General features: G+C 57.6%; 1 protein-coding gene across 1 annotated transcript in view; it reads right to left on the bottom strand.

Annotated features, from left to right (window-relative positions):
* Positions 1-16,400, bottom strand: part of DNAH1 (dynein axonemal heavy chain 1) — an 83,217-nt gene that overhangs the window by 1,051 nt on the left and 65,766 nt on the right. The window contains exons 51-76 of the mRNA XM_065540678.2: positions 16,141-16,349; positions 15,704-15,875; positions 14,757-14,948; positions 14,286-14,396; positions 13,387-13,572; positions 12,879-13,070; positions 11,408-11,575; positions 11,133-11,324; positions 10,806-10,937; positions 10,163-10,288; positions 8,384-8,503; positions 8,110-8,259; positions 7,835-7,995; positions 6,751-6,976; positions 6,415-6,610; positions 5,955-6,106; positions 4,780-4,976; positions 4,378-4,526; positions 3,974-4,128; positions 3,762-3,893; positions 2,918-3,088; positions 2,655-2,834; positions 2,408-2,584; positions 1,581-1,751; positions 1,299-1,429; positions 252-603 (exon numbers count right to left, since the gene is read on the bottom strand). Coding sequence (XP_065396750.1) covers positions 252-603; positions 1,299-1,429; positions 1,581-1,751; positions 2,408-2,584; positions 2,655-2,834; positions 2,918-3,088; positions 3,762-3,893; positions 3,974-4,128; positions 4,378-4,526; positions 4,780-4,976; positions 5,955-6,106; positions 6,415-6,610; positions 6,751-6,976; positions 7,835-7,995; positions 8,110-8,259; positions 8,384-8,503; positions 10,163-10,288; positions 10,806-10,937; positions 11,133-11,324; positions 11,408-11,575; positions 12,879-13,070; positions 13,387-13,572; positions 14,286-14,396; positions 14,757-14,948; positions 15,704-15,875; positions 16,141-16,349 — 4,500 coding nt within the window. The remainder of the gene's footprint in view (positions 1-251; positions 604-1,298; positions 1,430-1,580; positions 1,752-2,407; positions 2,585-2,654; positions 2,835-2,917; positions 3,089-3,761; positions 3,894-3,973; positions 4,129-4,377; positions 4,527-4,779; positions 4,977-5,954; positions 6,107-6,414; positions 6,611-6,750; positions 6,977-7,834; positions 7,996-8,109; positions 8,260-8,383; positions 8,504-10,162; positions 10,289-10,805; positions 10,938-11,132; positions 11,325-11,407; positions 11,576-12,878; positions 13,071-13,386; positions 13,573-14,285; positions 14,397-14,756; positions 14,949-15,703; positions 15,876-16,140; positions 16,350-16,400) is intronic.

Below are 16,400 nucleotides of genomic sequence, written 5' to 3'. Positions count from 1 at the left end.
TGCTGCCTGCCTGCCCATCATCATGTACCTACCACGTTAGCCCACGGCCTGTGGTCTGTGCCCTGCCTCTGTGGATTTCTGATGGACCCAGGCCAGACCCGTTCCTGGGACTCATGGCCTCTTCTGGCTTGGGTCTTTCCATGCCCTGGCTTAGGGAGCCCCCAACTGCCAACCAACCGTGGCCTCAGAGCCTCTCCTCCTTGGGCTGTACCCTAGCCTGTCACCTGACCCGGCCCTGGCTGTGCCCAGACCTTGAAATCAAAGGAGATGGTGTCGATGGAGATGACAAATTTGCGGGCAAAATTCTGCAGAGTGCCTGTTAAGAAAGCCTGGGGGAAGAAGAAGCCACTGATCCAGAAGACAGCTGGGATGCCACCTTGGATCCAGGCCTGCAGGAAGTCCAGGCGTTGCAGCAGGTCCATGACCCATGAGGACAGAGGCTTGAGCGATGGGTAGGCCTTGGCACTCCAGAGCTGAGGCACAGTATTGTTGTACAGGCTGGCAGCCATCAGCTCCAGCTGCGAGGACATCACCACCAGCCCCTTGAGTGCCTTGAGTAGGTCTTGCAGTGTCTGTGTGATCACCTGCAGCAGCCGATTGTACCTGTGAGGCCAATGGCAAGAGAATAGGTAGTGGGCTGGGGTCGCGTGGCAGTAGCTCAAGGCCCCAGCTCAAGGCCACAGACTGAAAAGTAGCGTGGCCCCAGCTCAAGGCCACAGACTGAAAAGCAATAGCAAAATACAGAGACTAAGAGCAGAGAACTGGGTCAGGTGGCCTGGGTACAAATCCCAGCTCTGGCCCTTAGCAAATGTGTGAACTTGGACTGGGATAGCTTACTGAATATTTTGGGGGCACAGTTTACTCGTCTACAAAATGTGAATAATAAAAATATGGCTGAGTTGGCCAGGCGCGGTGGCTAACGCCTATAATCCCAGCACTTTGGGAGGCTGAGGCAGGTGGATCATGAGGTCAGGAGATGGAGACCATCCTGGCCAACATGGTGAAACCCCGTCTCTATTAAAATACAAAAATTAGCTGGGTGTGGTGGTGCACGCCTGTAGTCCCAGCTACTCAGGAGGCTGAGGCAGGAGAATCGCTTGAACCCGGGAGGTGGAGGTTTCAGTGAACTGAGATCACACCACTGCTGGCAACAGACAGAGACTCTGTCTCAACAACAAAAATGGCTGAGTTAGAGGTGTAGCACTTGGCATGGCACCTGGCCCATAGTAACTCCTGTTGTTATTTCTCTACAGTCCAGTGGCCGCTGACTTGGGGCGGGGGTGTGGCGAGGTGATTACCTAATGACCTCTTGTACTAGCACTGTGTTCATTGATTCCTCATACAGCACTGGGTACTTGGCCATCACCCATTGCAAGTTGATAGGCTCAGGCACCTTGAGCAGAATGTTTTGGGTGACATCCTCCACTATCTGCAGGGGCAAAGGAACACGGGGGTCAAGGCTGGCCCCCCTTATCCCCTGTGTGATTCCACGTACACAGAGCTCCTTCCCACAGGGGAGTGGGCAGGATGGTGGACCCAGCCCGTCCAGCCCTTGGGCCCCTTCCTCTGACACCACCCACCTCCTCCCGGCCCCGGCCGCCTGCAGAAGATGATTTGGGTTGCAGCTGGATGATGGTGCCCAGGAGAGCGAACGTCTCGTTCTGGGCAAAGGTGATGTTGGCATTGTCATGCAGGCCAAAGATCTCAGGCATATCATTGAGTGGGAGGCTCTTGATGTAGGAGAGGTAGCCCTAGGAGGGAGGAGGCCAACATGGAAGCCCCTGGCTTGCTCCACCCCAGCCTTCAGAGTTACCCTCCAATGGAGCACATCCCCACTTGTCATATCCCCCACTTGTCACTCCTGCTTATAACCCTTATGCATGTCCCTGCCTTCGGACTCCAGGCCTCTGAGGCACTGTGTGGCATGGCCCTTGCTTCCCTCCCAGCCCCCTTGTTACTGCCATCCATTCCCTGCCCCTCTATTCAGTGGCCCAAATTTGTCAGGCTCCTTCCTGCCACAGGCCTTTTGCACTGATGACCCACACAACCCAGCCCTGGCTCATGGCTTCTTCCCACACATCTTAGGGGAAGCGTCATTTCTGTGGCAGCCCTCCCTGACTGTGGAGTCTGAGCCTTGTTACCATCTTGGAGGAGCTGCCCCAAGCCTCCACTGAGTAATTCTACCCAGGAAGTGGCTGACCAGGAGTTCACTCACAGAGGCGAGCCCCATTGGGCAGGGACTGACTCCCTCGCCAAGGCTGTCTTCGTGGGATGGATTGATTGATGAAAAGAACGCTGATGGAGGGTGGGGGCTGCGTCTCCTCCCACCCAGCACCAAGGTGCTCATGGTACCCTAGAACCCCAGCCTAGCAGGCCCCTCCTGTGTAGCCCTTTGGGCTGGACTCACGTGGAGGTCATAGGTGGGTGGGATCTGGTGGTAGATGCCCGAGGCACTGTAGCTGTGCTCAGGGGAGAGCACGTCAGGGTTGTAGAAGTCCTCCAGGATGTTCATGATGCAGCGCCGGTCCCAGTCATCAGTGACACGGCCCCCGTAATTGATCTCCCCTGCCGTGTACTTGAGGACCTATGGGGTGGGTGGGTGAGGGCTCCCCTAAGTGCCCAGTCCCCCAAGTCCCAGTCTGCCCCAGGCCCACCTTGTAGGGGATGTCATCATATTCGTCCAGGAACATCTTGAGCTGGCTGATGCAGATGCGCAGGTCTCCGTCCGTGAACTCATAGGGGATGTTGAAGCCCAGGGGCCCAAACTTACGGCGCTCCAGGGCATTCCCATGGAACAAGCACAGAGACAGCAACAGAGACTTGAACTCCATCACCTGGGGGAGGTGGGAGGCAGCGGAGGTGAGGAGCCGGGACAGGGGCCAGGTATGATGGGCCTGTGTGCCCAAGTGTGCCTCACCTTGTGGCAGGAGTTGAGGAAGTCTTCACTAAGGCTATTGTAGGACTTCAGCAGGTTGGCCTTGACACCGCGTGGCGGCTCAATGGTCATCTTGGAGCCGTTCTGCAGGATGGACACTGGGAACTTGTTGCTGGGCAGGCTGGTGAGCCAGAGGCGGAAGTCCCTGTGTACCTGATGGCCATGGCTCCACGTGAGCATTGAGATCCATGCCTGGTGGCCATCCTGACACCAGGCTGCCTCCTGCTCAGGGACCCTGAGGTGGGTCAGACGCGGCTGCACAGACAACTGGTTAAAAATTGGGCTTTTGGCTGGGCGCAGTGGCTCACGTGTGTAATCCCAGCACTTTGGGAGGCCAAGACAGGCGAATCACTAGGTCAGGAGTTCGAGAACAGCCTGGCTAACATGGTGAAACCCTGTCTCCACTAAAAACACAAAAAATTAGCTGGACGTAGTGGTGGGCGCCTGTAATCCTAGCTACTCAGGAGGCTGAGGCAGAAGAATCACTTGAACCTGGGAGGTGAAGGTTGCAGTGAACCGAGATCGCACCACTGCACTCCAGCCCTGGTGACAGAGTGAGACTCCATCTAAAAAAAGAAAAAGGGTCTTTGGCAAGTCCCAGGTCACAGTCTGTGCTGGGTGTCCCTGGGCAAGTCACATCACCACTTGTACAGGTAACTGGGGGTGGGGGTGGATTGAGAGGATTAAGGACGTCAATGCGTGGCACATGTCAGTTGCCGAGCACATGCGGCAGAGTGCTTTGCATGATTCTCTTATTTCTGCCTCGTCAGTCCCTGATGGATGCAGAGGAGGCCCCAGTGGGCCTGTGATGGGCAGGGCAACACACCTTGTCGGGGTTGATGTGCTCAATGAGGCGTTCTAGGGCTGGCATCCAGCTTGGTGCCAGGTGGCAGTTCTGGAAGAAGACCCACTTGCCCCTCTCTATGGAGCTGCGCATCATGGCTTCTGCCCGAGGGCCCTGCAGGGGCAGGAGCACTGAGCAGGGGGGCAGCTAGCCCATCCCCCAGCCCACTCCCTTCCTCCCTGCCTAGCCCTGACCTGCCCCTGGCCCAGGGAGATGGCAGAGAGCTTTTTGGAGAACTTCATTTCTTCGGCAAACTTGTAGAGGTCGGCAGCAGGGTCTGTGCCGGGTGACAGCACAAAGATGAGGGGCGTGGTGGAGTTGGAGTCTTTGAACACCACTGACAGGTTGGCTGTCTGCAAGGGCAGGGGGAGATGCTGAGACCACCTGGGGCTGCAGAGCGATCAGGGCAAGGGAGGGGGATCTGGGGTTCTCAGAGTGGTCCCCAGTGGCTTCCTGGTGGGGGCTGGAACCTCTCAGAGCCTTTAGGGAGCAAGCAGGGGTCCTGGCCTGGCCAAATAGTCTATCCAGATGCAGCCAGGGCCCTAGGACCCAGGGCGGGGACGAGCTCAAGGTGCCAGTCCTGCCAGGGTGCCAGCACTTGCCTGGGGCTCAATGAAGCGTGGTTCCAGGTTGGTGGCCACAAAGTCCTGCATGGCGTTGGTAACCTTATCCCCGCGCAGGCAGCGGAGGACTAGCAGCTTCTGGAACTGGTCTAGGTACTTGTCCCAGATGCCAGGCAAAGGCTCCCTGCAATAGTAGCCCACACCTCCCTGAGAGCCAGCCTGTTGGAAGGAGGTTGGTGGCCCTAGGGATTCGGCTGGCTGGACAGCTGGGGAGAGTGGGCTATCCCAGGGATACAGCACTGGGGGCACAGAGGAGATGTGGCCACAGCTGCTGGGCAACCCTGGGTGGCCCCCTAGAGAAGGCTCTCAGACAAGACTTTCCTAGGGACTCGTCCCCTCGATGGGCTCATCCTGCCATATTCTGGGGTCCAGCTAACCGATGGGGCTCAAGGCTGTCGAAGATGACCCGGAATTCTGAGAGGTGCTTCACGAAGTCGGAAGAGAAGGAGGAAAAGTTTGGCAGGTTCGAGAGTGCTAGGATGTCTCGCCAGGCCCGGTCTGACAGCCAGTCCGGTGCTGGATTCTCAGTCATGATCTGGATGGAGCCCCCGGACAGGAGGTAGTGCCACTCACTCTGGCAGGGGACAGGAGGAGGCTCATGCTCAGGCCCTCAGCTCCTCCTGCTCTGGGCACCCCCACCCAGTAGTGTCTCTCCAACCACCCTCACCTGGAGAAACTGAGTCTCCCTTGGGGGTGGTAGTCAAACAGGTCTGGGTTAGTGTTCCCACCCTGCCTTTTCCTGACTGTGTGCCTTTAGGGCAAGAGATGTGACTTCTCTGGGCCTCTGCCTTCTCATTTGGGAGTAGAAAGAATCAGAAGGTTGACTGCTTCCCAGGCCAGAGTCCTGTGCCAGGCATGCAGTTAGGGCTCTGGCAGTGGTGGCTGTCACTCTCACTGTCTCGGCAGGGCTTTCCACTGCACCACGAAATGCGTGGGGCTTCATGAGAGTGTGAGTTCCTGGCCAAGCAGGTGTGGGAGGCTCAGGACAGTCTGTCCCTGGGGACAGTCTTCGTGCTCACCAGCACACTCAAGGCTCGAGAAGGCCTGTGCTCACAGCATTGGCCTTCTTGAACCTTGAGCCATTGGTTGGAGCACAATTAACCCAGGGTCTTCTGGCTGTTTTTATTTATTTATTTTGAGACAGAGTCTTGCTCTGTCTTCTAGGCTGGAGTGCAGTGGCACGATCTCAGCCCACTGCAACCTCCACCTTCTGGGTTCAAGCGATCCTCCTGCCTCAGCCTCCTGAGTAGCTGGGATTACAGGCATGCACCACCACACTCAGCTAATTTTTGTATTTTTAGTAGAGACCAGGGTGGTCTTGAACTCCTGGCCTCAAGTGATACACCTACCTAAGTCTCCCAAAGTGCTGGGATTGCAGGTGTGAGTCACCGTGCCCAGCCCTGGCTGTTTTAAATCAAGGAATTGTGTTTCCTCTGCCCCTTTGCTCTTGTGGCGCCCTCATGCCTGGCTTTCCCTTTCCTTCCAGCCTATTCTCAGGCCCTGCCACAGGGCCACCCCTCAGGCAGTCTGTCCTTGGCATCTCTGCCAGCACCTGGTTGATTTTGCCTTCGTTCATCATGATGCGAACACATAGCAGGAAGGCAAACATCAGCTTGTGCTTCTCAAAGAGACTGCGGCAGACGTTGCTGTAGAGGCTGTAGGTCAGGTAGCGGTTGATGTTGGAGATGCGCTTCTTCAGGTTGTCTGTGGAGTGGAGAAGTGATGGCAGCGCGGAGAGGTGAGAGGAAGGAAGAGCCCCGGCGTCCAGCCCAGCCTAGCCAGTCTCCCCAGCAGCCATAGGGGCAGCCTGGGCTTCCCCTTGGGCACTTGGTGTTCCCAGTGAAGGGGCTCTGAGGAGGGTAGGAGTGCTGTGTGCATTCTTATGTATTGTGAGTCTAAGAGGAGAGTGTATGCCAGTGAACACAGTTGTGAGTCTGTGTGTGCCCCACAGTGGAAATGTGTCCACATGGGTCATATCTGTGCAGGGTGGGAGCCTGGCATGCCGGTGCTACCTGCTCTCTCTGAATTGGCGATGCCCGAGAGGAAGATGTTGAGAAACCACTCGAGGGAGTACTGGTACATGGGGTCCACGTTGGCCAGGTCAGACACACAGAAGAAGAGGATCTGGGTGCGGACAGCCACGGGTATGTACTCCATGCGTGTCAGGTCGATGTCCTTCTCCGTCTGCTCTGCAATCCTGACCTTGGCCTGTGGGTGCAGTGGGTGGGGGGAGGGGTCAAAAAGCAGAAGGCAGAGGGTTTGGGGGGCAGGCCTAGGGCAGACAGGGAGAAGTGGGGGGCAGGCCCGGGGCACGCCCAGGGCAGGTAGGGGGGCAGGCAGCGGCTGACCTGGATCTCAGCAGCTTTCATCTTGGAGGCTTCCAGCACCTTGATGAGTTCCATGTCATCTACAGGGTTGCCCTCGGAAGAGCTGAGCCGGTACAGGATCTGGTCCTCAATGTCCTTCAGCTCCTGGCGCATCTTGGCATTACTGATAATCAGCTGGTTCTTGGCCTCCTCCAGGTCGGGTCGCTCCTCTGCCACTACCTGGCCCAGTAGCTGGTCCTCTAGGCCACTGCCGGGGGGAGGGGACACCAAGTCTGTACTACCTGGTGGGCGCCAGAGGGCCAGCTGTGAACCTGCTCACTTATCCACCTGTGCTTCTAGGGCTCCAAGAGCCTAGCATCCTTGCCAGTGTTGTCCTAGGAGGCCTAGCCTCCATCTCAGGCTTCAGGGCTAGTGCAGAGCCTGCCTTCAAAGATACCAGTTCTCAGTGAGACCTTGCGGGGCAGCCTGTAATCCTAGAAGGGGCTGAGCAGTTGGATGTGTGAATGGCTGGGGTCTCAGGACAATACCTCCTTGGCAGGAGGGGCTGTGATACCCGGAGCAAGCCTTCAGGGTGTTTTTGCCCCCTGCTTTGTGGAGAGGTTCACACTGACCACTGAAATGGAGGCCTTAGCACAAAGCAGGCCTGTGGGCTGTGGGCTGTGTGTGGATGGCCTGTGAAAACCACAGTGCCTGGGCTTGTGACAGCAAAGGTAAGAAGCAGGGTATTTGGGTTCAGGGAGCCAGAGTGTGCCCCACTCAGGGCTCTGGGGCAGCTCTGAGGATGAGGGCACAGGGCCTGGTGAGGGCTCAGCAGGAGAGAAGGGGTCCCTGAAGGAGGTGAGGCTGGTGCTAGACACAGAGGCTGGGGACCTTGGCCAGGGATCTGATGAGGTGGGGATGAAGGTTCTTAGGTGGAAACAGTGGTGGGTAGGAGGAGCTGGTGGAAGGGCTAGAAAGGCTTGCAATGTGAGTGCCTGGGGGGAAACTGGTGGAGACTTTGAGTGGGGGAAAGTCCCACTGACTCCCGACCTGGGGGTGGGAGAGGGGCAGCTGGGCAGGCAGAGTCAGAGCTGATGCTTGGGGGTTCCCAGGGGTGGGGGCTTACCTGGGCGACAGGGTGAAGTTGATAAGGGTGAGTTTGGTAGAGATCTCGGGCGTGTAGTGTGGGTTGGGCAGCTTGGTGGTGATGTACATCCTGAAGTCCTCATGGTAGGGAATCACCGTGTCCCCCAGCTTCAGCACCGTGTTTCCCTGCTGCTTGTACGTCTGTGGCAGGTGGGACTGGTGGGTACTATGGCCTAAGCATCACCAGTGGGGCAGGGGGAGGGGACTGCCCTGTCCAGGCCTACAGCCACCCTGCCATCACCACTGCAGACTCACCTGCTTGAGCAGCACAGGCTCCAGGGCCGGGTCCAGCTCCTCGCCCACGTTCTCCAGGAGACATGGTTTTCCAAAGCGGATGGCGTTCTCCATGCTGCGCAGGAAGTCACGGTCACTCAACTTGAACACGTCTAGCCCATTGTCCTTCTCCTGTAAGGAAAGGGTGAAAGAAGAGGTTGCAGGGACTGACAGCCAGCCTGAGGCTCTGCTGCTCACCATTACCCTTGCTATGCCTGGCTGGGGTGGGGTGGTGGTGCCTGGTGGGTGGGCTCACCATGTTCTTGATCCATTTGTTGGCCTGGCTCTGAGGGTCAATGAAGTGGGTCCAGCGCTGGGAAAACTGGTTGATGACCCCGTTCTCCACTGAAAGTGTGTCGTTGGGGAGGCCAGCGATCTGTGGAGAGCCAGGCACTGGACTAGGTCAGGGCTTTCCTGCAAGCAGGGTCACTGGGGGCATCAGCATCTCCCAGCCTCGTGCTTTGGCTATGGACTTCCCTCTCCTTACTGCATCCCCTTGGAGGTTGCGGGCAGGTAACAATGTGGGCAAGGCCTCACCCCAGGACTCCTGCCTCTCCCCCGCTCCTGGGCTGGATACCTAACCATGGCACAGCCCCTGAGAGAGCACAGGCCCAAGGACACTGATGGCCCCAGATGGACAGAGAAATCCACAGACAGAAATGCCCTCCTTCGCTGTGCCTTTCTGTCCTCTTGCCTACTGAGTGCTCGCTTGGTGAGACCATCTTCATGGAGCCCATACCCCACTGACCCTCCTGACCTCTGCCCACGCCTGGCCTCTGCCTATGGCCTCTTGGTTCCCTCTCTTTGCCAACTCTCCCTGCCCTTCGGAGTCTTGCTCAGACACTTCCTTTAGGAAACCTTTTCTTTTCTTTTTTGGCAATGGCAAGATCTTGGCTCACTGGAGCCTCCACCTCCTGGGTTCAGGTGATCCTCCCATCTCAGTCTCCCCAGTAGCTGGGACTACAGGCATGTACCACCATGCCTGGCTAATTTTTGAATTTTTAGTAGAGACAGGGTTTTGCCATGTTGCCCAGACTAGTCTCGAACTTCTGGGCTCAAGCAATCCACCTGCCTTGGCCTCCCAAAGTGCTGGGATTACACTGCATCCGACCAGACAACCCTTCTAAATCCGACTGTGGATGCTGCTTCTCAACCTCCACCCAACCCATTTTTTTTTTTTTTTTTTTTTTTTTTTTGAGACAGAGTCTCGCTCTGTCACTCAGGCTGGAGTGAAGTGGCACAATCTTTGCTCACTGCAACCTCCACCTCTTGGGTTCAAGCCAATTCTCCTGCCTCAGCCTCCCGAGTAGCTGGGATTATAGGCTTGTGCCCCCACACCTGGCTAATTTTTATATTTTTAGTAAAGACGGGTTTTCACCGTGTTGGCCAAGCTGGTCTCGAACTCCTCACCTCAGGTGATCCACCCACCTTGGCCTCCCAAAATGCTGGGATTACAAGCATGAGCCACCATGCCCGGCCCATCACACTCTTTTTTTTTTTTTTTTTTTTTTTTTTTTTGAGACGGAGTCTAGCTCTGTTGCCCAGGCTGGAGTGCAGTGGCCGGATCTCAGCTCACTGCAAGCCCCGCCTCCCGGGTTCACGCCATTCTCCTGCCTCAGCCTCCCGAGTAGCTGGGACTACAGGCGCCGCCACCTTGCCCGGCTAGTTTTTTTGTATTTTTAGTAGAGACAGGGTTTCACCGTGTTAGCCAGGATGGTCTCGATCTCCTGACCTCGTGATCCGCCCGTCTCGGCCTCCCAAAGTGCTGGGATTACAGGCTTGAGCCACCGCGCCCGGCCCCATCACACTCTTAAAAGTACCCCTAATCCCTCTCCCCACATTTAGCTGTGCCACACTCAGTCCAGCTTTCTTCTCCTCTCCTACCCACCACCCTCTTGCTGGACAGGAGGGTTCAGCAGAGGCAGCTCCGAGCCAGGCCCTGGAAAGCAGGGTAGGAAGGAGGCAGAAGGCTCCTGGCCCAGCCTGGACCACACCACAGGCCCTGCCTGGGCATTCCTGCCCCTGGGGTGGGCACCTGCCACGAGCGGATCTTCACAGGGTTCCCCAGCGTCCCGATTAGCGTGGGCTCGGAGGTGTGTGGGACGTTGTGGCTCCTGAGCTGCTTGACCCAGCTGTCGTAGAGCACTGTGCGGTACTGGCCCTGGGGAGATGCCAGATTCAGGACCACTCCACCATGACACCCACAGAGACCTCCCAACTCCCACTAAGCCACAGTCCTTGACAGTTACAGAGACCTGAGCTCAGACATGGAGCCAGATACCTGCATTCTAATCCCACTTTGGGTGAATTTCTTGGCCTCCACAAACCTCAGCCCTTCATCTGTGAAATGCTAATGATGCCCGCCTGTAGTGGCGGCTATGAGGATTAAAGGGGACACAGATGGCATGTTTAGAATAGTGCCTGGCACGCAGCAAGTGCAGAAGTGTGAGCTCTTCTATGTTCCCACTAGGTGGCTTTTCTGGCTGTTTTGTACACTGCTGTATTCCCAGTGCTTTACAGTGCCTGGCTCAGAGAGGGAGCCTGCTAAGTGCTTGTTGAATGACTGAGTGAGGGGAGAGCCACCTGCAGGCTGCCTGTCATTGGAGGCGAGGCCTCAAGGAGGAAGGGTCTCTTTGGGAAGGCGAGGCTGGTCAGAGACACAGGTGGGGACTTCTTACCGTGAAGGGGCCCAGGTAGGCCACAAAGCCGGCGGCCACCAGGACATCGCCAGAGATGTTGTTGAGCATGTACTGAAGGTTCTCCACCGTCTCCTGCCAGCGCACCTTCTCATCCGACAGCCCGTTGATGAGCTGGAGGGGCAGCCCCGTGGCGTGGGCTCTGGGAGGCTGGGCTAGGGGCCTGGGGCTGACCTACCCGCTGTAGGGCCTGGGGTTGCCAGGGAGGGGGTGTGGACAGCCACCCCAAGACCCACCCTCGCCCTGGTCCCTTCTGGCCCCTGTCTGGGCCAGGCCCACCCGCGGGCCTTGCAGGAGAAGGGTGCATACCTTGCCAGCGCGGCCCAGCCGCTGCTCACACTGCTCACACTTCAGCTCCAGCTCCTCCTTCTTGGTAATGCATTCCCGGTACTTAGCCTGCATTGTGGCGATGCCGTCCTCCACCTCACGAAGGCGCTGTTTTGCCTCATCCAGGATCCGCTGTGTCACCCCCAGGTCGTCCTGGGCCTCCCGCAGGGCTTGCTGTGGGGCGAAGGGCGCAGGGTTAGCTCGCCAAGTACCCCGGGGAGGGGAGCATACCCCCACCAACTCCACTCAGCCCTCACCCGCTTGGGCTCCACGGCCTTGGCCACGAAGTGGTACTTGTGCATGGCGCGCACCCACTGGCAGATGGAGGTGCAAGCCTTGGACACCTTGGCAATGGCGGCTGGCTGGAACTCTTCATTATCGATGTACGGCTGGATGGCTTTGATTACCACGTCCCCAATGTTGTCCTGAGGTGGGAAGCCTGGGCCTCAAGAGGTTGCTTCTCAAAGGTGACAGGGGAAGGGCTCTGCTGGGAGGGGGGGCCTGCCGAGGGACGCCCTGGCTTTTATGCCCTGTGCAGGCCTCAGTATAGATTCTTTCTCCTTAAGGAACAACATAGCCCAGAAAGGCTGGCCAGAAAGGAATCTTTGGTCCCCAGGATTTTAGATCATATGATTAGGGAGGTCTTCCTTGGTATACTGTGGCAGTCTCGAGAGCCCATAACACACAAGACCTCACTTAAAAGCTCATTTAGAGGCAAGGGCTACTTTCTGAAAGCAAGCCCATCAGCAGGTATTGGGATGAGTGAGTGGTTCTGAGGCCCACCAGGCTCATGTTCAACCTCAAGAGCTGACGCCATCCCCTGGGGCTCTTGTCCCACCCAGGGAGAGTCCAGCCCTGTAATTCATAATAGGCCCAGGTATTTGCATTGCTCATGAGTTCCCAGAGGTCAGAGCGTGGGCCCCGGGGAGCCTAAGCACCAGCCTTGAGCACTCCTGACTTGGGCGCTTCTCTCAGAGGGACTTGATTAGGCCTGTGGGGCCTCTAGTTTCCTGTCTGATGGAAGAGGAGAAGGAGGGGTGGGATAGCCCATAAGGAGTCCAGATGCTGCTGAAATGGGTGTGGGATGTGCCCAGGGCCTGATACTGACACACAGTGGATGGTGGCCTGTGTGGGACAGGCAGCTACCCCCTAGCTAATTTCTGGGCTGCAGAGCTAAGGGGCTATGAGCTCCAGGCTACTTAACCATGGCACAGCCCCCGAGAGAGCACATGCCCAAGGATACTGATGGCCCCAGATGGACAGAGAAACCCAGAGACAGACAGGGAAGCTGGGCCCCAGGTGCTGAGGCTGAGGGAGAGAGGGAATGACTGGGCAGATGGTGAAGGTCTTGGCCAAGGCCTGGGGGTTGCTGGGAAGAAAGGGCATGAAAGAGAATCCCCAGGCTGTGGAGACTTGGAATGACCATGGGTGACTTCCTATACGGCACAGGAGCCTGTCCAGGTCCCAATTTCCTCAATACCTTTCTGTGGGTGGGTCTGTCACCCTCAGACTGAGAACTCCTTGGGGCCGGGCTCTGGTTCCAGCCATCTGCGTGGCCCTCAGGCCCTTGTGTGGTGCTGGTGGTGGGGAGGTGGACAGAGAGAGACGGGACAGAGGCCACTGCACATGCAGATGCTGTGGTGGGGCAGGCTCCTCTCCAGCTTCACTGTCCTGCCGGGCAGGCCTTGTCCTCACTTGCTGGCTGGCCAGGGTGCCTGGCATGCTTACCTTGTCAAACTTGAAAAGGCTCTCGAGGAAGCGGCCCGGGTCCTGCAGCAGCCCCTTGCCAGGCTCCCAGTAGTCATCCACCTTGGTGCCTGGCTTTTCTCCAGGCACCTTCTTGGGCTTGATGCCTTTCATGATGCACACAGCTTCTATGACCAGCTTCACGCCTGGGGGTGGCCGCTGCATGGCACGTACCTGCAGGCCCAGCCACCAAGTGGGGAAGACTCAGACCCAGTGGGCACCCCTGGGCAGGGACCCTGACAGAAAGGTTGGCCCTACCAACCAAGTCCCTACTACCACAGGACACGGGCAGATCCAGAGATCCACCGAGGTTGGCCTCAGCCCACAGTTCCTCCTGCTCCTCAACCCAGGTACCCATACTCCTACCTGGGCCCTGGGGGCTGGAACGAGGAGGGCGGGGCAGGCAGCTGGGTCCCAGGGGATGTGCAGAAGGAGGGCCTGAGGACAGAAGCATATGAGAGGGAATGCCAGGAGATGCCCTGCTGCCCACCTCAGTCACGTCGTTCTTGTTGAGGTTGCGCAGGCTGGCCAGTGCCGCATCCAGGGCCGGCAACGCCTCGTCCAGGTCCTTCTGAGCATCATCGGCAATAGCTTGTGCCTTCTTGGCCTTCTCGTTGGCTTTGATCTCCTCTGTCTGCACTGAATTCCGGGTCTCCTCGGCGATGGCCGTATCCACCTGGGAATGGGAGACACAGGGCTGTCCTCTTCCCTTTTCTCTTCTCTGCATCTCAGTCTCCTCAGATGGAAGGAAATGAGCATTGAGGTGCCCTGTTCTCCAAGGGCCCTCCAGCTGTGATAGGCCAGAGAGGCCTGCGAATATCAGGAGTCCCTTCCACCTCCTGAGTACTCACCACGGACCTGACGTGTGGCTGGGGGCCTTACAAGTTTGGATATCAGTGCCCCACAGGCAGGGCCCCCTAAGCCTGCAGGCACCTTCACGCAAGACAGAGAAAGACCTTCCTCCTGCCTTTCTTCCCGCTTCTATCTGCTGGGAAATTTTGCAATGCGCTGACTTTGCTGAGCAGGATACTTGACTATTCCTTCCAGAAAGTTGTCATAAGGAATACACAAACTGCAAGGTCTGCTGTGAGGATCGGGCCCTCCAACGCGGGGCCCTGTGCTGGGCAGACTCCGGGTTGTGGTTATTGGAATCGTTTGGATTCCTCTGCCTTGCTCCTCACCGACCCCCTGCCCAGTGCAGTGCCTGGCACAGAAGAGCTACCAGGCAAACATTCCATGACTAAATGGATGACTACTGATTGAGGAAGATGGGGCACAAGGAGGCCAGATGACTTGCGGGGGCCAAGCAGCTAGCAAGCCTGTGCCTGTGTGAGGGTGCTGAGCTTCCTCAGAGTCAGGCATCAGGGAGGGGCTCAGGAGCACCCCAACCTTGATCTGCTCCATGGTGAGCATGGTGTCCTTGGCAGCCTCCTCCAGCAGGGGGTGCATACTCTCCAGGTCCTCCTGCATCTTGGCTACGTCCTCAGAAGTGCGCAGCAGCTGGGGGTCGGGGCACAGAGAGGAAAACAGGTGTGGCAGGGGACAGAGAGAGCACAGGGCCTGCTGGGCCACCCTCATTCATGAGAGAAAGGCTGTGGCTGGCAGGTTCAGTGGCCCCCAAGTTGCCCAGACAACCCCAGAGGAAGGGCATCAGTCCCCCAAGTATCTGTGGGGTGCCCTGCTCTGGCCTGGCCCTTGACTGGCAACTTTTGTGCTTTTGACGAGGGGGGAAGCCACCCACTTCAACAATGTGGGCTGCAGTTTGAAAGGCCGAGCGCGGTGTCACCCTGGAGTTAGGGCTGAGTCAGCAGGTAGCCTGCAGGCAGCTGGCCTTGTCCACGGGGACTCGCCTGGGCCCACCTTGTCGAGGCCGCTCTTCATGCGGTTCTTGGCAGTTTTCAGCTCCAGTTTCTTCTGCCCGATGAGGATGGAGAAAATATGAAGCAGCTCCAAGTAGCTCTTGGGGGTCACATAGTTGTGGCGGGTCAGCTCTGCCAGGTACTCGATGCACTTCTTGGACACTGACTGGTGGATGTATACACAAACCTGGATCTGGGGGAGTGAGACCATGGATGCCGGCCTGGTAGAGGCCCCAAGAAAGACAGGGAGTGGGTGCCCACAGCCACTGCAGCCTGGGCCGAGGAGGGCGCCACAGCAGGAACCTCCATGCCTCTCACACTCACTCTGTGAGCCTCACGACCTCCAGGTCAAGGTCACCTTTTGGGCAGATGAAAAACCCCAGGCCCAGGGAAGTCCAGAGGTTAGTTCAAATTCACATAGCTATCAAGGGCAGGGCTGGCTTTGAACTTGGACCTAGGTTTCTCCCAGCTCTTGGCCCAGTGGTCTTGTCACAGCCCCCATGACCTGCCTGTCTCTGAGAGCCCTGAGGGGTTGCCTCCTCAGATACTGGATCTAGGGGGAGAGAGGGCCCAAGGCCTCAGCACAGCTGGGCAGGGAAATGTTGGGACTGTCACGGTCTCAGGTTGGACCAGTCAAATCTACATCCCCATCTGTGGTCTCTGGAGTTCTATCAGGGGGTTCTTGGAAGAAAGCACCATGAAGCCCTCAGGGAATAAGGGAAACAGTACCCATGCAGCTGTGTTCCCAGCACTCTAATCACTGTGATGACCTGTGGCACTGCCCATTTACAGATGAGGAAACGGAGGCTTAGACAGGAAGCACAGCCTGACCAAAAGCTTACCCTCTGTGGTGGGCCTGGGAATCTCACCCAGACCTTGGTGACCCTGAGCCCATGCCTCAAACTAAACAGTTCTCCCCAAGGGCCTGAGCTTCACCAAGACACCCACCAGTCCTTGGATTTCTTCCTGGGAGGATTCCAGTTCTGGGATCTCATTGAGGAACATGGTGGCTACAGACTTCAGGGCCTCTGCCGGCCACTCGTTAAACCAGTCGATGGTACAGCAGTTGACCAGGGAAGGAAACTGCCTCAGACGAGCTCGGAAGACCTCTCCGATGGGGCTGGAAAGCCAGAAATCCAAATGAGGTCCAGAGACACTGACCAGTGCCCCCAGGAGCCCAGGACCCAGGGTCCTTGCACAGCCCTGTGGCATGGCAGCCAGGACAGAGCAGCACAACAGCCTGGGCCCAACGACATGATGGCCAGGCCCAGGGCTGCGTCTCCTCATCTCAGGCTCCAGCGCGTGGTGTCCAGTGTCCCTGGGGCCAAGCCCTGTACACACCCAGCTCCGCTGCCCCGGCGCAGCCTGGTGACAGCTGCCTGTACCTCATGCACAGCACCATGTGGATGTTACTGCGCACACGTCCAGTGTAAGCAGCCATGAGGTTGGCCTTGGTGGGCTGCAGGCCCTGCTCCTGGACATAGGGCCGCATGGTGCTGACGATCTGGTCCTGCTCATCCACGGTATAGAGGTTGGGAATGTCACCGGAGTTTAGGACGTTGTTGATATCCTCCAGGAAGGATTCGTTCTTGATCTGGGGAGGAGTGAAGGGTTGGGGAGCTAAGCCCCTGCAAGTTGGACTTCA

The sequence above is a fragment of the Macaca fascicularis genome, chromosome 2 (assembly GCF_037993035.2).
Source record: "Macaca fascicularis isolate 582-1 chromosome 2, T2T-MFA8v1.1".
Taxonomy (NCBI): domain Eukaryota; kingdom Metazoa; phylum Chordata; class Mammalia; order Primates; family Cercopithecidae; genus Macaca; species Macaca fascicularis.
Note: the sequence above shows the minus strand (reverse complement) of the source record. Positions and strands in the feature narration are given on the sequence as shown.